Below are 21,639 nucleotides of genomic sequence, written 5' to 3'. Positions count from 1 at the left end.
TGAAATAATTAGCTTTCGTGTGTATATAGCCTATGGGTGTACTGGGTAACTTTAGAAGTACCATAATGAATAGGAATTATTTTTTATTGTTTAAGTTCAAAACCTTGACAGTTCTTTTAATGTATTTTATTTAAAAATATTGTAGACTTTGAACTTAATGATTCAATTCAATTTTTTAAGGTACTATTTTCATCTTCATGATAAAAAGTATATCGCTTTTGGTAGTAATTTCTTTTCTGCTTGATTTGGATCTTCTTTTAAAAGTCTTTTTCACTGAAGCTTGTATTAAGTCTTTCTTTGTGGAGTGTCAAGTTGCAGTACCTTTGTATTCTGAAAAATAGAAGATTGAAAAAAAATAACTCAGTCAATACAGTTACCTGTCAGAAGCAACTGGTCACGATCAGTTATAGAATCTTGCCTGTTTATCAAAAAGTTGAATTTGCCAGGCAGTTCCGTGATGGTGACAAGGTTTCCAGTGTATATACTCGGTTTAGAGTAGTGGCACCTGTCAGAGGCATTTTTTGTCATCGCTGTCAGTACAGTTTGCTGATTTGGTCAGTACTTGTCTGAAGTCTTTCAGGTGATACCCTTAATGTTGTAAGGAAGCTTGTATTACATCTTCTGTTTTCTACATATCTTCATCTTGACTTTCTTTAGCAGTTCTGTAGTCTAGCAATGGTTATTCTAGGAATACGATTTGCTGTTGGTCATGTCACTGAAGTTGAGATTATGTCAAATGTATCACGCCCTGGGCCCCTTTGAGCAATGATGGGCTTGCACTGGCTGAAGGTGATCAGATATCAGCTCTCATCAACAACACATACATAGCAAAAATTGTTGACACTCCGTGACCCCCCTTTTTGGCAGTATTGGGATAGAACAAATGTCTATTAATATCTTGACTTCCTAAGCTAATAGGAAGAATATTAACTCTTCTGGCAAAACAAATTGAATGGTTTCTTTTTAGTAAGATTACCAACATTTGGGTCCAAATGTCTGAAACAACGAGAGATGCCTTGTTAACAATTTATTCAGCTTCTGGAGCCATATAAACACTTTCTTGACCATAAATTGTGGCCCAAACAAATGATTCGTTGCAAGATGAAATGAGGTAACTAAAGAGAGGTAAGATAAGATACAATATTGGTCGATGGGGAGTAGTTTGGAGTAACAAACTGTAGAACAACTTAAGAGTCAAGTATCATATATCCTCTGAGCTTTAGAGGGAGATTGCTATATATAAATGATCTATATTTTTTAGCAGAAGATAAAATTCAATATACACGAGTTGCTTGTTCAACCACAACCTATTTGGATGATAGTATTCCTGATAGTACCATATATAAATATGAAATTTAAAAAAATCTTAATATCTTATCTAGTTGAAGATCTACCAATAACATATCTAAAGTAAAAAAAAAAAAGCAATACACTGTGAGCAACAACTTTAACTGTATATAGCTTTTTTAAAAAAAGGTTTTATCTATTAGAGAGAGAGAAAAGAGGGCACAAATGGGGTGAGGGGCAGGAGGGACAAGCCATCTCCCAATAGAGCCTGATGCAGGGCTCAATCCCAGGACCCCAGGATCCCAACCTGAGTGGAAGCCAGAGGCTTAACCGACTGAGCCACGCAGCTGTGCCAGTACATAGATTTCTATAATGTTCTTAAAGCTGATTGTTTAATATTTTCTGTCTTGCTGTGGTCATTTGTAATGAGAGTATATTTAAATTTTCAAATTGTGTTGTACGCCAGATGTCTTACATTGCTTGATTAGGTACTTAGCCATAGTTTTGAGGATATGTCATGAGTCAATAGAAACTAATATTTTAACAAATACTAGCATTGCAAATGAAATAGAAATAGAGTGTTTGATTATATGGATTGTCCATCCCTTTTGTAGATAATAACAGTTCGTTGATGCTGAGATAGATGTTGTAGAGATTTAAATGTTCAGGCTTCAGTTTTCAAAAACTTTCTGGGGTCTGCCTCATTGGCAGTGGCTCTGTGCTGAACAATAATTGGGGTTTGCTCTGGGGACTCTTTACTCTATGAAGTTTTAGGAGTCTTGGGCTTTAAACATCAAAATTATCTGTCTAAGTGATCAGAAATAATTAGAAAGTGGGGCACCTGGGTGGCTCAGTGGGTTAAGCCTCTGCCTTCGGCTCAGGTCATGATCTCAGGGTCCTGGGATCGAGCCCCACGTCGGGCTCTCTGCTCAGCAGGGAGCCTGTTTCCCCTCTCTCTCTGCCTGCCTCTGCCTACTTGTGATCTCTGTCTGTCAAATAAATAAATAAGATCTTTAAAAAAAAGGAAGTAATTAAAAAGTACTTGAGGGACCTTATAATCTGGTCATAGAGATCACATTGGTCAGTTTAATGATGTATTAAGTATAATCAAAATTTTAGAGAGTTACTTAGGCAACAGATTTTCTAATCAACTTTTTTGGGTTATGTGCTGAATTAAAAAAATGAAAGACTAATCAGCTTATAATAGGGGTGTCTATTTCTAAATAGTATTCATTAGAGACTGAGTTTAGGACACTAAATTATTTAGGGAGGTTTATTGCTTCACATTATTTGAATTGTTTATATACCAATGTAGAGATTTATGTTTATTTTAAAAAATGCATTACATATTTTAAATTAAATAGTATCTGCCCTTTAACACATGAATGTCAGTTAAAGCTGTCTTATGTATTAAGGCTTAGTTATTGAAGAAATGCTAGGCTTTGGGAAATTTTGTTATCTTGGACGCAAAATATTTTCAATACCACACTAGTTTTTCAGCTTAAGAATAAAGCCAGGAAGAGTTGCCTTCAGCTATTAGTTTTCCTGAATCCAAAGAGACGGGTGGGGCAGGATCAAAAATCCTTACTTGATCAAAGTTATTGGCTCTGAAGGTATTCTTACCTGTGAGAGGAAGATGAAAGGTGTTGTTTTTATTGCACGCTAGTAACAGTGTAATTTTGAACTAATTGGTGTTGAACTGCCAATCACCTAGGGGAATGCAAATAGATACTCTTCTAATTTCCTTTGAGGTAGTGAAATCTTATGTCGAGGCTGGAAGAAAAACAGAATAATACCGTTAAATTGACCTTAAATGAGCTGCTTTGTGGTTTTCTTGGAGAATCCCTTTTTATTTTTCATGACTAGTCCAGACAGGTTTTGTCTACCAATTTGACTTATTGACTAGACAATGCTGACATGGAACATGTTAGATTCATTTTGAAATAAAGTAAGGATAATACAATTGTTCAGGATATATTTTTTTTTGTGGAAATAATGCAAAACATTTATTTTCTATATCAGACAAGAGCACAGCTAAGTAATCCAAGTCTACTGCAGCATTATAAAAATCATCCCTTCACCACAGTGTAAGATTTAAATGCATCTGCACAAGGGTGCACACTATATAAAAGGAGTAAGGTTGTTGCTGCCCTGCCAAGCACTTCCGGTCCCTACCCAGGTCCGACTGCAATACTGGTGGTCCCAATGGTTCTATCAAAATAAATTGTGTTTAAAAAATAAAGCATTTAAGAAGACAAGTCAAAATGCCTCAGAAACCGTATCTCCAACTCAAACTTCATCTATTTTAATGTATTATTTGCCTCCCACTAATAAACCTTTATTTCACTCGTTATAACTGAGCTATGAATCTTCCACACTGAAATATCTTCCTTGCCCAATTAATCCAAAGGAAAAAAACTGAAATGATTAGTAAAGAAAAATGTAGGGACTAACACACCCTTTTAATATGTTTTTAAATATTTTTAAGGTTTAAAAAGTGTTTAAAGTTTGTAGTTCCTAGTAGGAAAACATTATCTGAATGGATACCGTAATGGCAAACCATTGTAGAATGTTTCAGTTGCATGGGGAGCAGAGGGGTAGGGACTCTCTTCACAGCACCCCAGCTTTCTTCATGAGAAGGTTGGAGGTACACTGGTTTGTATTATTGCGACATCCATTAGGTGATCGAAGTTGCTTTTCCTTCAGCAAGGGCTTTCTTTGTCAGAAGAGCATTATGCTTGACCTCCAAATTTGGCTGACAATTTACTGATGAGATTCATAACCTTTGGGTTGCTCTGATATTTTGACATATTCGCTGGGTTCTGGGCCACATCCTGGAAGGCCACCATAACTTCTGGATCCTGCATGGCTGCAAGAACTTCCGGATCACTAAGAATTTCATGGAGCCCGGGCATTCCTGCCATTCCAGGCATCCCCCCTGCCATTCCAGGCATTCCCCCAGGAAAATTACCAGGCATTCCCCCAGGAAAGCCACCTGGGAAAGAGCCATACCGAGCTCCTCTCCTGATTGTCGTCTGGCTTCTTCCTCCCTCTGGGCTCTCTTGTGTTCTTCCCGAGCCTTCTTAACCCTTTCTATTCTTTCTTTGATCTCTCGCTCTTCACGTTTTCGCTCATATTTTCTCCGATGTTCAGCAATTTTCTGGGCCCTCGGTTGAGCTTCTTTCAGCATCGCACTAGCATCTTCATCATAATCCAGTTTGCGAGCAAGGGCAAGATCATGCGCTGCTTCTTCCCAATGGCCCAGAAGTCTGTGTGCTTTCCCGCGCCACTTATAAGGCTGAGCTGAATCAGGATTTAATTCAATAGCTCTGTCACAGTCTCGAATGGCAGCATTTGGCTTCTGTAATTTGATGAAGACACTGGCTCTCTTGGCATACAGAATGGCCAAGCGAGGATTTAGTTTGATGGCATCTGTGAACAAGTCAATGGCTTTCTGTAGTTCACCATCATTTAGGGCATCAATGGCAGCCACTTTTTTTTATCATTTGCCTGATCCATCATTTCCTCGGTTATCTCTGCATTTTCATCTCCCATTTCTTGAGGGGCATCGGTATCTGGTTCAATCACACCTTCATTGTCAATTTCTAGATCACTCTCCTCACTTGATGGTTCATCTATCTTTATGTTTTCCTCCGCCTTCTTACTATCTGGTTTTTCTTCCTTGATACTGTCTTCTGATTTAGTTTTATGAGTGGCAGGTGGTATTTTACCCCCCATGCTCTCCACCCCCTCCTGCAGGAAACGCATTTCCTCGGTGTGCAGAACGCTCGGATCCTGCTTACACATTTTTACGAAAGCCCGAAGCTCGCTCACTTTGCGGGGGTCCATGGTCCAGAGGCAGTGGCAGGCGGCAGGCGTGGCTGGGGTTGCGACCCGATTCCAGGCGCGGGTACTAGCTCAGCATGATCGTGTAGAAGGGGCTTGTTCAGGATATTTTGATGATTTTTTTTTGGTGCAACTTAAATTGCCTTCACATTTCAGTGTGTGTTTGCAGTGTGTCTTGATTCCTTACAATAGCCGTCATTCCTTTTGGTCATTTGTAAAGGAAGATTCTGCCTATAAACAAGCTTGCTCTTCTCACTCAGGTAATGTTACATATATAGTAAAGGATGGCAGTGTGTTTGAAAATTTTGTTATTCCAGGTGAATCTAATCATTTAATGAAAGAATGCTTTGTTTGAAGAAAATGAGAATGTATTCTTAATTTTTGTGTGCAAGTCAGTCAATATTTATTAATTATTGTGTGCCTAGCATTGTGTCACCTAAAAATAAAAAAACAGCATTTCAGAAATATGACTTTATTTTTCCTAGATATTTGTATTGAGCTTTGTAGATATCAAACCCACAGAGTAGGCATTTGTATCTTTTCATGTAACTTAAAATTGGCGCCGGGAATACTGTTTCTTCTGATATCTATTCCCTTTCAAAATTCTGAATAATCATCAGATTATTTTTTTGTACACTGAACTGGTTACTGGAATAATGCTGCTGCTGCTGCTGCTGCTTCTTTTTTTAACTTCTTTATTTTATTTATTTTTATTATGTTATGTTAGTCACCATACAGTACGTCATTAGTTTTTGATGCAGTGTTGCATGATTCATTGTTTGCATATAAGACCAAGCGCTCCGTGCAGTATGTCCCCTCCTTAATGCCCATCACTGGACCAACCCATCTCCCTACCCCCCTCCCCTCTAAAACCCTCAGTTTGTTTCCCGGAGTCCATAGTCTCTGATGGTTCATCTCCCCCTCCAATTTCCCCCCTTCATTTTCCCCTTCCTTCTCCTAATGTTCTCCATGCTATTCCTTATGTTCCACAAATAAATGAAACATATGTAATTAACTTTCTCTGCTTGACTTATTTCACTCAGCATAATCTCCTCCAGTCCCATCCATGTTGATGCAAAAGTTGGTTATTCATCCTTTCTGATGGCTGAGTAATATTCCATTGTATATATGGACCACATCTTCTTGATCCATTCATCTGTTGAAGGGCATCTTAGCTCTTTATTTATTTATTTATTTATTTATTTATTTATGTATTTATTGAAGAGACTGTCTTATTTCCATTGGATATCTTCCCCTGCTTTGTCAAAGATTATTTGACCATAGAGTTGAGGGTTCCTATCTGGGCTCTCTATTCTGTTCCATTGGTCTATGTGTCTATTTTTGTGCCAGTACCATGCTGTCTTGGTGATCACAGCTTTGTAGTAAAGCTTGAGATCGGGCAGTGTGATGCTCTTACCTTTGATTTTCTTTTTCAACATTTCCTTGATGATTCGGGGTCTTTTCTGGTTCCATACAAATTTTAGGATTATTTATTCCAGTACTTTGAAAAATGCTATTGGTATTTTGATCAGGATGGTATTGAAGGTATAGATTGCTCTGGGCAGCATAGACATTTTAACAATGTTTAGTCTTCTGATCCATGAGCATGGAATGTTTTTCTTTTTATGTCTTCTTCGATTTCTTACATGAGTGTTCTGTAGTTTCTAGAGTATAGGTCCTTTACCTCTTCAGTTAGGTTTATTCCAAGGTATCTTATGGTTTTTGGTGCTATTATAAATGGAATTGATTCTCTAGTTTCTCTTTCTACAGTTACATGTTAGTGTATAAGAAAGCAACTGATTTCTGCGTATTGATTTTGTATCCTGCCACATTACTGAATTGCTGTGTGAGTTATAGTAATTTGGGGGTGGTATCTTTTGGGTTTTCCACATAAAGTATCATGTCACCTGTGAAGAAAGAGAGTTTGACTTCTTTTACAATTTGAATACTTTTTACTTCTTTTTTTGGTCTCATTGCTGTTCCTAGGACTTCTAGTACTCTGTTGAACAGTAGTGGTGAGAGTGGGCATCCTTGTCGTGTTTCTGTTAAGGGAAAGGCTGTCAGCTTTTCCCCTTTGAAAATGATATTGCTGTGGGTTTTTCATAGATGGATTTTTTGAAATTGAGGTATGTTCCCTCTATTCCTGTACCCTGAAGAGTTTTAATCAGGAAAGGATACTGTATTCTATCAAATGCCTTTTCTGCATCAATTGAGAGGACCGTGTGGTTCTCCCCTCTCCTTTTATTCATGTTTTCTATCACACTGATTGATTTGCGAATGTTGAACCACTTTGCATCCTAGGGATAAATTGCACCTCGCTGTAGATAATCCTTTTAATGTACATTTGAATCCTCTGAGCTAGAATCTTGTTGAGAATTTTGGCATCCATATTCATCAGGGATATGGGTCCAAAATTCTCCTTTTTGATGGGGTCTTTGCCTGGCTTTGGGATCAAGGTAATGCTGGCCTCTTTGAAGAGTCTGGTAGTTTTCCTTCTGTCTCTATTTTTGGAAACAGCTTCAGGAAATAGATATTATTTCATTTTTGAATGTTTGGTAGAATTTCTGAGGGCGCCCATCAGGTCCTGGATTCTTATTTCTTGGGAGGTTTTTGATCACTGCTTCAATCTCATTACTGGTTATTGGTCTACTCAAGTCGTCAGTTTCTTCTTGTTTCAGTCTTGGTAGTTTATAGGTTTATAGGAATGCATTCATTTCTTCCAGGTTGCTTAACTTATTGGCATATAGCTGTTGATAATAATTTCTGATGCATTTCCTTGGTGTTAGTCATGATCTCTCCCCTTTCATTCATGGTTTTATTAATTGGGGTCCTTTTTCTTATCTCTTGGGTAAGTCTGGCCAGTGGCTTATTGATCTCACTGATTCTTTCAAGGAAGCAGCTTCTAGCTTTGTTGATGTGTTCTGCTATATTTCTGGTTTCTATTTCATTGGTCTCTGCTCTAGTCTTAATTATTTCCTTTCTCACGTGTGGGTTAGGCTTAATTTGTTGTTGATTCTCCAGTTGTTTAAGGTGTAAAGATAGTTTATGTATTCGGGATTTTTCTATTTTTTTTGAGTGCGGCTTGGATGGCTGTGTATTTCCCTCTAAGGACTGCCTTTGCCATATCCCATCCCAGCTTTTGGATCAGTGTGTCTTCATCCTCATTGGCTTCCATGAATTGTTTAAGTTCTTTGATTTCCTGGTTGACTCAAACATTCTTGAGCAGGGTGGTTTTTAGCTTCCAAGTGTTTGAATTTCTTCCAAACTTTTTCTTGTGATTGAGTTCCAGTTTCAAAGCATTTCGGTCTGAGAATATGTAGGGAATAATATCATTCTTTCGATAGTGGTTGAGACCCGATTTCTGACCCAGTATGTGGTCTATTCTGGAGAAAGTTCCATGTGCGCTCAAGAAGAATGAGTATTCTGTTGTTTTAGGGTGGAATATTCTGTATATATCTATGAGGTCTATCTGATCCAATGTGTCATTCAAAACTCTTGTTTCTTTGCAGATTTTCTGCTTAGATGATCTGTCTGTTGCTGAGAGTAGAGTGTTGAGGTCTCCTACAATTAATGTATTCTTATCAATATGTGTCTTTATTTTGGTTAACAGGTGGCTTATGTGTTTGGCTGCTCCCACGTTGGGGGCATAGATATTTACAATTGTTAGATCTTTAAGAATGATACAGTATGGGGCACCTGGGTGGCTCAGTGGGTTAAAGCCTCTGCCTTCAGCTCAGGTCATGATCTCAGGGTCCTGGGATCGAGTCCTGTATTAGGCTCTTTGCTCGGCAGGGAGCCTGCTTCCCCCTCCTTCTCTCTCTGCCTGCCTCTCTGCCTACTTGTGGTCTCTGTCTGTCAAATAAATAAATAAAATCTTAAAAAAAAAGAATGATAGAGTGTCCTTTTGTATCTCTGACTACATTCTTTAGCTTAAAATCTAATTTGTCTGATATGAGAATTATTACCCAGCTTTCTTTTGTCTGTTGGCCTGAAAGATGTTTCTCCATCCCTTTGCTTTCAGTCTGGATGTATCTTTAGGCTTTAGGTACAGAATGAGTCTCTAGTGGACAGCATATGGATGGGTACTGTCTTTTTATCCAGTCCGCAACCCCATTCCATTTTATGGGAACATTTAGGCTGTTCACATTGAGAGTGATTATTGAAAGATATGATTTTATTGTCATCATGTTTCCTGTGAGGTCTTTGTTTCTATAGATTGTCTCTGTAAGTTTCTGTTACATATCACTCTTCAGGTCTTTCTTCTTTTATAGAACCCCCCTTAATATTTCTTACAGGGTGGGCATAGTGGTCACATATTCTTTTAGTTTCTGCTGGCCCTGGAACCTCTTTATCTCTCCATCCATTCTAAATAATAGCCTTGCCAGATAAAGTATTCTTGGGTGCATGTTCTTTTCATTTAGTACCCTGAATATGTCTTGTCAGCCCTTGCCAGGTCTCTGTGGACAGGTCTGACGATATTCTGATGTTCCTCCCTCTGTACATAAGTAAGTAATCTCTTCCCTCAACTGCCCTTAAGATGGTTTTCTTGCTTCTAAGATTTGTGAGTTTTACTATTACATACCAGGGCATTGGTCTGTTCTACTTGATCTTCGGAGGGGTCCTCTCTGCCTCTAGGACATGAATGCTTGTTTCATTTCCCAGATTAGGGTAGTTCTCAGCTACGTTTTGCTCAAATATATCTTCTGGTCCTCTCTCTCCAGCCCCTCAAGGATCCCAATGATTCTGACATTGGAACGTTTCATGGCATCATTTATTTCTCTAATTCTGTTTTTATGGATTTTAAGCTGTTTGTTTCAGGTCTCTTCCTGTTTCTTCTTTTCTATCAGTTTGTCTTCTAAATCACTGATTCATTCTTCTGCCTCATTTACCCTAGCTGTTAGAGTATCTAGATTAGATTGGATCGCATTGATAGCATTTTTAAGTTCTGCCAGATCAGCTGTTACTTCTTCCCTTAGAGAATCTGTGCTGTCATTAATGGTTTTCTCCATCCTAGCTACTATCTGCATAACTGTTAACCTGAAGTCTGTTTCCGACGTCTTGCTTATATCCGTATCCATTAGTTCTGTGGCAGAGGCCACAGTCTCTGAATTTTCCCTGTGTTGGAGGTTCCTCCTCTTAGTCATTTTGTTGAGGGGTGGTTGAGGGAATGTACAGTGTCTAAATGATTGATCACAACTCAAGCAAGATGCATGTGTTTTTAGGGACCATAGGGTTGTCGGTCTCTTGTTCTTCTAGCCTGTCTTCTTGGGGAGAGGCCTGCTGCACTGTTACTCAGACAACCCCCATGTTTGGGCAGAGTTTCCCTGCTCCCTGTGGGGGTGGGATGGGCTCAGTGGAAGTGTTTTTGGAGGCTTTTGTTCTCTGGCCGCTTTCCCTGGTGGCTTCCCACATCTCTTCCAAGAGTCATGGCTGAAGTGACTATATCTAAACTTCTGTCGCAGAACAGAGAGATTCCATTCTGTTCTCCAGTGAGCTGTCCAGGCCACACTGTCACCATTTTTGTCTGTGCTGCTAAAAACTGCAGCGACCTGGGTAGTGTGCCCCACAGCAACACTCGCGGCTCTCGCTTCCACATCCAGGCATGTCTCTGCCCTTTGTGCTTCTAAAATCACCGGCTGCCCCCAGTTCACACCTGTGCCCCTGCAGCTAAAGGTTTCAGTTGGGGGGGGCTGCCCTAAAGTCCTTTCCCGTCTGCTACCAGTCTGTGAGTCTGTGCCCAGTCCCCAGTGCAGGAGGCACAGGATCCCAGAGGCTCCCTCCCCTCCCCCTTGCATTTATTTTCCAATATTGCCTGCAGAATCATGGCTCCCGCTTCATACCTTCATACCTTGAAATAAACCGCCAGCGATATTCTGTTTGTATGGATCCAGATATATCTTCCTACATTGCGGGCTGATTTCATGGTTGTTCAGAGTGGTCTGGTAGATATCCAGCTAGATTCAGTTGAAATGGGATCCCCTACTCCTCCACCATCATTTTCTCCCCACCCCCCGGAATAATGCTTCTTTATAAATATAGGGAACGAAGTGTAATTTGAAATTGTATTTGTAATTAATCAGAGAAGTTAAAAGAGCATTAACTATAGATACACACCATATAATTTATGAAGAAATGGGCTAAAAAGCAAAAGGTATCTGAAGGACTGTTTTTAAGTCTACGCTTTGATTCAAAGACACTTGCAAACCTTATAATACTATGCCATCTTCCTGTAAATCTTGTTCTTATATGGAGACATTCATCGATTCTATGATTTAATTGTCTCCCTTTGGCTTTGGTTACCAGAAACTCTATAAACTGCATTCATAGTCAAAGTTTAGTAGTTTTGGGCTGCACTTCCTGAATATCTCTGTCTTTAACCCTGTTCTCCTAGAAATGTCAATTATATATTGACTAGTAAAAAGATTAAACTCAGAAGCTCTGGAAATACTATAGAACAGTTTAGTGCATTCAAGACCTCAGGCCCTCCAAAGAGGGCATTGAATTTCTCTCTCTTCAGTGATGGACACAAGTGAGGAAGGAGATTCAGAGAGCACATAGTACTTACCTTTCCTAGAAATGCAGCATAAGAGTAGAGTTTTGTGATTCTCTAAGAGGGCTTAGAAAAAGAGCCTCTGGACTCCCCTAGTGCATTGGCATCTGTGCCATCTTGTACATTGGGCCTGAATCCTCTGTTTTCTTTCTCCCTTTGAGAAAGGAGAACTGCTGCAGGGGAAACCCCAGAGCACTGACACTTCTTCCTGCATTGTTGTTTCTGGCCAGTTTATCCCTAGGCTCCCAAAACGGAAATTGCTGGGCCCTCAAAATGGTTTGTCATTGTTTGAAGGACTGTCTGACTTGATTCAGTGTGAAGGGAACAGTAGCAGTGCATAAAGAAAAATGATCACTCACTTAAGACCGAGTGAAGAAGGTCAAGATGAGTATCTACAACAATGAGTCCCACTGAAATTGAAAGTTAATGTAGAGACAAATAAGAATTTGTACTTAGTCCCCAAAAGTAGTATGGACTTTTAAGGAGTTATAATGTAGAACAACAACAACAAAAGGCCACCTAGAATATGAAAAAAAAATAAAAAATTCAGTAGAAAAAAGATGAAGTAGTCCTTATGAGAGGCAGTATAGTGACCCTGCAGAAGTCGCCAAGTCCTAACCACCCCGATCCCGTAAACATATTCCCTACATAGCCAAAGGGACTTTGTAAGGTAATTAGGTGAAGAGCTCAAGATGATCCCAGATGATCTGCTGGACCCAGTGTCCTCATGGCATTGTTATAAGTGAGGGTTCGAGAAGATGTGACAGTGGAAGTAAATGTAGTGTGACCTGAAGAAGGGACCATGAGCCAAGGAGAGCAGGTGCCTCTAGAAGCTGGAAAAGACAAGGGAACAGATTCTTTCCTGGAGTCTCCAGAAGGAACACCGTCCTGCTGACACCCAGATTTCAGACTTCTGATCTCTAGAATGTGAGATAATAAATTTGTAGTGGTTAAGCCACTAAGTTAACGTACTTCGTTATAGAAGCAATAGGGAGTGAGGGTAGTCTTTCTGAACATTGGATTAACTATCTGGTAGAATCTAGTGGGAGACCTGTTGCATGTCACACACCAAAAGTACAAAGAGAGGGAAACACCAGTGAAATGACACACAGACTGTAGAGCTAAGCTTCTTAATCTAAGTAGTAAGCATCCAGAAGGAGGAAGAAGAACAAGTAGAAGAAAATTAAGTAAATAGATAAGAGAAGAAAGATTTTAGTGCAGGTTAAAAGACCAGAGTCCTAGACAAGGTTATTAAACAGGACATTTAAAAGATCTAGATTTATTGTGTAACATTGTTAAATTCCAAGAATAGTGATAATAAAACACCTTACAAGCTTTCTTATAGAAAAATCACTTATAAAGGAGTGAGAAATCAACATCAGACTTCCCATTTGTAACCTGCTAAGGATTATTGAATAATATTGTTAGTTTTAAGTGTTGGGGGGGGAAGATTCCATTGAAAAACTCATATATTTATAAATATGTCATATGTATATTAGGACCAAAAAAGACATTTGTTTATTCCTTCATTTCATATCTGTATGTTGAGTATCTGGTTTGTGTAGGTACTATTCTAGACATTAAGGATATGGCAACTTTTATACTGAAAGAAAAATTTAATAATAATCTTATACCCCAAAATTAATTAATTAATTAATTAGAGGGACCAGGCGAGGGGTAGAGGGAAATGGAGAGTCTTTTAAAATGATTTTTCTTTTTCTTTCTTTCTTTCTTTTTTTTTTAAAAGATTTTATTTATTTATTTGTCATAGAGAGAGAAGCGAGAGTGAGCACAGGCAGACAGAGTGGCAGGCAGAGGCAGAGGGAGAAGCAGGCTCCCTGCCAAGCAAGGAGCCCGAAGTGGGACTCGATCCCAGGACGCTGGGATCATGACCTGAGCTGAAGGCAGCTGCTTAAACAACTGAGCCACCCAGGCGTCCCTGAAAGGGAGAGTCTAAAACAGGCTTTATGCCCAGCATGGAGCCTGTCTCAGGGTTTGAGCTCATGATCCTAAATCATGAGCCAAAATCAAGAGTCGGACACTTAACCGACTGAGCCACCAGGCACCCTAGTATACTAAATATTTTAAAATAAATCTGAGCAAAATCCAGGATTTAGGAGGAGTGGGTGGGAAGCAATGAAAGAACAGATAAAAGTATGAAAGCTTCACCTTGGTGCAGGAGTTACTCAGTAAAGCATCACTATGGGATTATAACTATATTATATTGAAAAAAAAGTACAAGTCTATGTGTGTTAACAGTGAGAAAGTAACCACCAAAGGACCAAATTAACATGGGGGAAAAGAATAAATAGAAGTTCTACTAGCTGGGAAAAGAAGAAATAATGAGCAAAATAAACAGATATTATGAAATTACATGAAAGGAGAAAGAGCCACGGGTCTTCATAAAAAGCCAATTGGTAGCTGGCGGCACTCAGTCCCTGCATGTCACTGTTGAGCTGTGGGGGAACAACCTACTTTGAAGCCCACTCTGTGTTTAAACTCCTAATTTCATGAAATTATTATTATTATTATTATTATTATTTCCAATTTATTTATTTTCAGAAAAACAGTATTCATTATTTTTTCACCACACCCAGTGCTCCATGCCAGCTGTGCCCTCTATAATACCCAAATTATTATTTTTTTTAAAGCTTCTTTGAATTGAGGTTTTTGGTTCAGTGGAAAACATTCTAATAAATACGTCTCATTTCACATGGGAGAACACTGGGTTCAGAGAATGAGAACTTGAGAAAATCCCAATAAAATTTTGGAATTTAGCAGACCTGAGAGAACCTTCGAAGTAACCAGTTTACCCAGACCCAAGGAAGCTAAATCCTAAGCCATCTGTGCTTGATTTATATCCTGGAATCCCCCAGAGTCTCCAGAGGGGGCACCAGCAGATATGAAAGTGGAGTGAGTTTCAAGTAAGGAGGTTACTTGAAGATCCTGTTGATGAAGCTATTTGATCTCCACATTTTTCCCTCCATCCAAGGTACCAGGCACTGCCTCTTTCCTGCCAAGAGAAGAGGGAGGGTTGTTCTCCAGAGAGTGAAACAGAGGCTGTGGCCTGGACAGTGTGAAGTAGAGGATGGGGTGAGTGCTCACAGGCTCCCATCTCCCTTCACTTGGACAGCTTAATATTCCAAGGAGATCAGAAGAGTCTTATCTGGGGAGTCTGTGTAGCCCAGGAGAAAAGTCCCACAGATGGTGATAAATAAACATCTGAAAAGATGCTCAACCACATTTAGGGAAATGCATGTTAAAGTATCAATAAGAAAATATTTTTTATCCATCATACTGGCCAAAACTCAAGAATTACAACATCCAGCGCTAGGGTAAATACAGGAAGAAAATAGGTACTTTCAAAAGTTGTAAATGGAAATGTAAATTATTATAATAATTTCTTTTTTCCCCATATTTTTGAGAGAGAGAGGGAGAAAGTGTGTGTATGTGTGTGTGTGTGTGTGTGTGTGCGCGCGCGCGCACATGTGTGAGCCTGGGAGTAAGGGCAGAGGGAGAGGGGGAGAGAGAATCTTAATCAGGCTCCATGTCCAATGCAGAGCTTATTGTGGGACTTGATCTCATGATCCTGAAATCATGACCTGAGCCGGTATCGAGTCTAATGCTTAACTGACTGAGCCACCCAGGTGTCCTTATTTTTAAAAATTATTACAGTATTTAAACCATTACAGTAAATTATAATATTTGGAAGGAAATAACCTTTAAATATCTCTTAACCTGTAAATGCTTATATCCTTTGACTCAGCAATTGAAATTTTGGGAATCTGTCCTGTAGAAAAAATAGAATTAGAATATACTGGATATGCATACAGACATTTTTGCTCAACATTTTGTGTACTTGCAAAAAACAGAGGAAAACCTGACTAGTCATAAGTGGAATAACTAAATAAAATTGAAATGCATCCATACTATAGAATGTTATTCATTTGTTAAAGGTGTTGCCACTATCTGTAAACATGGATGTATCATTGATTAGGAAAGCACGTGGTAAAATAGCATGTCTGCTTTAATCCATTCCTATAAGCTGTATAATAGAAACCGTGTGTATGATATGTACATATGTATGAATAGTCACATGATCATGAAGAAAGGTGTGGAAGCATCAACCAGACTGTTGCCAGTTGTCACTTTAGGGAGGTGGGTTAGAGAACGAGATCATGAATTTCTTCCACTTTCTATAGTCATATGATACTTTTGTCATTATTGAAAAATTAACAATGGATCAAGTAAAAATTTATCAAAGTCGGGCATTTTCTAGGAAAACAGGTAGTATTTAATCAGTAAGAACTTGAAGTCTTAAATGATGAAGAAATAGATATATTTTCCAATGGATCACAATAGCATTTGTTTTTATTCTTTGTGATCAGGGTTTGTAGTGTGTTATCTTATATTTTAATTTGAGGGCTACCCATTCCATGCTGTTAAGGTTCTGTTGTTATACTTCTAAAGTACATTTGCTTTTGACAGGACTGTCTTCATCAGTGGAATACAATATAATGGAGTTGGAACGAGAACTTGAAAATGTGAAGACTCTTAAGACAAAATTAGGTATTGTACATTTTTGTTCTCGACTCATGTACTGGTCTTGGATTCTTTCCAAAGACTTTCCTGTAGTCTGAGATATTCAAAAAAAATTATGAAATCTTTAGTGTATGTTATACGCTTCCAATATGTCCAAAGCTATTGATACAGACTGTTTCTTAGTTTGGGGAGAGGATAAATTCCCTTTTTTTTGTTGTTGTTTCATACATGCATAAAATGACTTTTCAGATGCTGATGTTCAGAGATGTCAGTCTGTTGTCTCTTCACTTGCATTATTTCTGACAAATAATCTTCTGTCATCCTCATCTTTTGAATCTTTTTTCTCTCTCTGCTTTTAAGATGTCCTCTTTGTCATTGACTTTGAACAGTTTGATTCACGTGTGCTTTAGAGTAGTTTCCTTTATGCTTATGATTCATTGGGTTCATTGAGTCTCTTGGATCTGGGAATTTATAGTTTTCATCTAATTTGGAGCATTTTTGGCCACTGTTTTTCCAAATGTTTTTTTCTTTTCCTCTCTGTGCCCCCGTTTCAGGGACTCCAGCTGCATGTATACTGCTCCCCCCCTCCCCACGAAGTTGCCCCCCAAACACATGGATTTTCCTTTATTTTTCAGATTTTTTTTCTGTGTGTTTCATTTTGGATAGTTCCTATTACTATATGTTCATGTTCACTACTCTTTTCTGTTGAGTATCTAATCTGCATTTAATCCTATCTATTGTATTCTTCTCAAATCTTGCATTTTTTAAAAATTGTTTTTAAATAGGCTCCATGCCCAGTGTGGAGCCCAGTGCAGGGCCTGAGCACACCATCCTGAGATCAAGACCTGAGCTGAGATAGAATTAGATGCTCAACCGACTGAACCCAGGCATTCTCAGATACTGTAGTTTTTATATGTAGAAGTTCTGTTTAGAACTTAGTCTGTGTCCTCCACTTTTTAAAAAATATGGAATACATTATATAGTAGCACTTACAGTGTTTTTATCTGCTAATTCTAACTTCTGTGTTCTTGACAGATTTTGATTGATTGGCTTTTCTTCTCCTCATTGGGTGTATTTTTGTGGTTTTATGCGTGGCAATTTTTGATTGGATAGTGGACACTGAGAATCTTATTGCTGGTTGCTGATATTTTTGTATTCCCATGAGTGTGGAACTTTATTCTGGGATGCAGTTAAGTTACTTGGAAGCGGTTTGATATTCTTGGGTTTTGCTCTGAAGGCTTGTCAGGCACGGCTAGAGCAGCATTTCCTCTAGGGTCAGTCATTCCACACTAAGGCAACTGTGCTCATGATTGATGAGGTCTCGTTCCTGTCTTGGGGGAACAGGCCCTATTCTTGGCCCTTTATAATAGTTGGTTACTTCTGCTTCATCTAACCTTGTTGGGAGGTTCTTGTTCATGTACCTGAGCTGATCTTTACCCAACTGAAGGCTCAAGATAACTCTCTGAAGATCTGGGGCAGTCTGGGGACTTTTGTCGATGGTACTTTGCTCTGTACAGTCCAGCTAACTAGGTTTCTCCACACTCCTGTTTTATGTCTTCAACTCAACGAATAAGTAAGGCTTTGCTTGGGTTCCTGTGCCCTCTACTGTGGCCAGTAAACTGTCGAGAGACAGTAAGCAGGGGCAAACCCACGGCTTGCCTTGTTTGCTTCCCACCTCTCAGAGATCATTGTCTTTCTGTGACCGCATATCCAGGGTCGAAATTGTTTCATATGCATGTGTTTTTTGTTTCCTGATTGCTTTAGCCTGGATAGAAAATTGATCCCTATGATTACTCTGTCTTCAGAAATTGTTTTGTTGTTGAAAATTTGTTCATTTTCATTTTTCTTTTTTCATTGAAGTGTCATTTCCGTGTGCTGTTATGTTAGTTTCAGGTAAACAATATAGTGATTCAGTAATTCTGTGTATTACTCAGTGCTCTTCGTGATATTTAACCCATCTTCTACCCACTTCCCCTCTGCCAGTCTCCAGTTTGTTCTCCGTATTTAAGGGTCTGTTTTTTTGGTCTTTCTTTTTTACTTTGTTTTGTTTTTTAAATTCCACATCTGAGTGAAATTATATGGTATTTGTCTTTCTCTGACAAACATACCTTACTTAGTATGTACACTCTAGCTCTATCCGTGTTGTTGCACATGGCAAGATTTCATTCTTTTTTTTGTGGCTGAGTAATATTCCTGTGTGTGTGTATGTGGGAATGTATACATATCATGTCTTTATCCATTCATCTATGGATGAACACTTGGGTTGTTTCCATGACTTGGCTGCAAAAAACAATAAAAATTGTTTTTCTTGTTTGTTTGTTTTCTTTGGGTACCCAGTATTGGAAGTACTGGATTGTTTGGTAATTCTAGGTTTAATTTTTTGAGGAACCTCCATAGTGTTTCCTACGGTGGCTTCCCAGGGTTGTATTCCCACCGACAGTGCCAACACTTGTTATTTCTTGTGCTATTTGATTTTAGTTATTCTGACAGGTATAAGGTGATATCTTACTGTGGCCTTATTTGCATTTTCTTGATGATGAATGATGTTGAGCATCTCTTCCTGTGTTTATTGGACATCTCGATGTCTTCTTTGGAAAAATGTCTATTCAAGTCCTCTTTTCGTTTTTTAGTTTGGTGCTGGGTTGTGTAAATTCTTGTATATTTTGGATATTAACTCTTTAGTGGATATCATTTGCAAATACCTTCTCCCATTATATAGGTTGCTCTCATTTTCATTTTTGTAAACAACATCATATTGCCTAAAATTACTTTATTCATTCTACTGTTCATGGATATTTGATGTGTTTATCTTTTGTTATGAATAATAATGGTATAAACATTGTTCTTCATATCTCTGGTACATATGTTTTTTAGGATATGTATCTGGAAGTGGAATTATAGGCTCATTGAGTATGTGGACATACAACTTTTTAAAAAATAATGCCGAATCGCTTTCCCAGATAGTGGCATTATTTTGCATTTGTTTTAAGCATGAGTAAGACATGTTGCTCCACATCTTTGTCAACAGTTGACAGTGTTGGACTCTACATTTTTACCAATTTAGTGGTTGTGAAGTCATTTTCACTGGTGTTTTAATTTATATGTCCCTGATTTGTGTTTTCAGTGTTCATTTAGCTTCTGCCTGAAGAACATCTGTTAGCATTTCATTAGTGCTAGTTTGTTGGCAATGAATTCTCTCAGTTTTTGTTTCCTGAAAACATTTTTACTTGCCTTCTCATCGGTAGGACATTTTTACAGAATTTAGAATTCTTATTTGGTAGTTTTCAACATTGAAAAGATGTCTTGTTAGTGTCTTCTGGTTGCTGGTTAAAAAAATTGTATTGTTGCCCTTTTGAAAGCTCTAAGATTTTCTTTTTGTCTTTGTTTAGTAGTTCTAGCCTGATGTGCTCAGGTTTAGTTTTCTTTGTGTTTATTCTTCTGAGATCTGTGCTACTTCGTCAGCATGTAGCCTAATGTCTTTTATCTATTTGGGGACTTGTTGGCCATTGTCTCATCAAATACTGCTTCTGCTGTTCCTTTTCTTTAAGTTCCTTCAACCCTAGCTGCATATGCGCTAGACCTTTTCACTCCTGTATTATTTTCTGAGTTTCCCCTCCTTTACCACATTCTTTGATCTGTAATTTTTTCTATTGACGTGTCTTCCATTTCACAGTCTTTTCAGCTGTGTCATAACTGTTGCTAAATTATCTCCTGAAGTCTTAATTTTAGTTACAGTATTTTTCGGTTCTAGAATTTTCATTCGGTTGTTTTCCTCGATTCAAATTATGGCATTTGCCATTTTGTCACTTATCTTATTGAACATATTAATCAGTTATTTTAAAGCTTCTTTCTGGTAAGTTCAATATCTGGATAAACTGAAAGTCTGTTTCTATTATCTTTTTTCTTTGTCTTGTCTCCAGGGAATGTTTGATTGTCAGGCATTTCTTATACAAAATAAAAACTCTGGATAATGTTTTCTTCTTGAGAGGGTTTACTTTTCCTTCTGCTAGGCAGTTAGTTAGAGTAGGGACAGATCCTTTCACCTGTTTGGGCTGGTGATTGTTCCAGAGTGGGTTTTGGTCTTCACGAGGGCCGGTCGATTTGCAGTTTGGCCTTGCTCCTAGTGTATAGCGTTCCTGAGTGAGAGCTTGGGTGTTTTGTTGTTGGCTGTGATACCATCTTATTCATGAGCCCTGAACGTTAGTTTTTATCTCAAGAAACGTGAGCCTTACAGAAGCTTTGCTCCTTCTCTTTGCTGTACCTTCCTGTCACTCTCTCAGCCTGCTGGCCACTGGTGCCTTGAAGGGCAGGAGGCTGAATGTTAGGCTTCCTTCTTTTTCCTTTCCTTTTCTCTGTGATTATAGCCTCTCAATTTTTGGCTTCCTTGGTAGCCCCACACACCAATTTTTGTTTTCCTGATGCTGTTGAGTTTGCTGAAAGCATTGCTTTAGCATCATTTTCTTTTCCTCACTGATATTTGCTGTATTTCTCAGCTTCATGAGGCCATGTCTTTTTATGTCTTTTTATACGTTGGAGAATTGTTGAGGGAAAGAGAGTGCAAATGTGAGGGCTCACATCAATCCGTTTCGCGAGTATTGACCTCACAGCTTTGTTGTGGTAATTCTGTGACTCCTTCATGCAGACTTTTTTCTTAGTTAAGTTTGTTTTTACCAGTTGTTCATAGCATGAGGATTGGTGCGATATCACGTAGATCAGTGTAGCCAGAAGTTTGCTTCCACCTTTAGAAAACTGGAGGTTTTTATCTTTGGATTAGAGGGGATTTTTACTCATATTACTTTATTCACTGAAATCTATATAACATGTAAATCTACATCAAATACAAACATTTCTATATTTTCATAGCAAGCTGTGTATTAACAGTACATTTTGTTAGGAACTGGAAATGTCTTTACAGAGCTAAAATGTAAGCATTATGGGATGGAACTACTCAGTGTAGCAAAATGATTTTGAAACTCTGATTTTTATAGTTTATGGAGGAAAATAAAAAATAATTTATGTTTGTGAAAAAAATTATATAAAAATAATACATACTAATTATAACAATAAGGAATGAAAACGTGGTTCTGAAGAGAATTCTTTGTTGTATTTTGTTTTTTTTTCCTAATAGAGAGGCGAAAAAAAGCTTCAGCATGGGAAAGAAATTTGGTGTATCCTGCTGTTATGATTCTCCTTCTAATTGAGACAGTAAGAATTTATTTGCCTAGTTAAATAAAGCAAATCATTTTTTATTTACTTTGGTATTTGAATATGGTAACTCCCTCAGCTAAATGGTTTCAAGTAAACTGGTTTTCTGTCAACAGGGTTAAAATCCATCCATACTTGTATTTGGAAAAACTCAGTAAAGCAAAAATGGAAATTAATGGCATTTTTTTTAAGTCCTCAAGATTAACTAT

General features: G+C 38.3%; 1 protein-coding gene and 1 pseudogene across 4 annotated transcripts in view; one reads left to right on the top strand and one right to left on the bottom strand.

Annotated features, from left to right (window-relative positions):
• Nucleotides 1-21,639, top strand: part of LMBR1 (limb development membrane protein 1) — a 164,388-nt gene that overhangs the window by 109,323 nt on the left and 33,426 nt on the right. For all 4 annotated transcript variants that reach the window (XM_044246920.1, XM_044246918.1, XM_044246917.1 and 1 more), the window contains 2 exons: nt 16,172-16,252; nt 21,354-21,430. In XM_044246920.1, coding sequence (XP_044102855.1) covers nt 16,172-16,252; nt 21,354-21,430 — 158 coding nt within the window. The remainder of the gene's footprint in view (nt 1-16,171; nt 16,253-21,353; nt 21,431-21,639) is intronic.
• Nucleotides 3,910-5,180, bottom strand: LOC122905235 (annotated as a pseudogene).

Source organism: Neovison vison, chromosome 4, assembly GCF_020171115.1.
Source record: "Neovison vison isolate M4711 chromosome 4, ASM_NN_V1, whole genome shotgun sequence".
NCBI lineage: Eukaryota > Metazoa > Chordata > Mammalia > Carnivora > Mustelidae > Neogale > Neogale vison.
The sequence above is the reverse complement of the archived record's forward strand: the minus strand, read 5'-3'. Positions and strand labels throughout refer to the sequence as shown.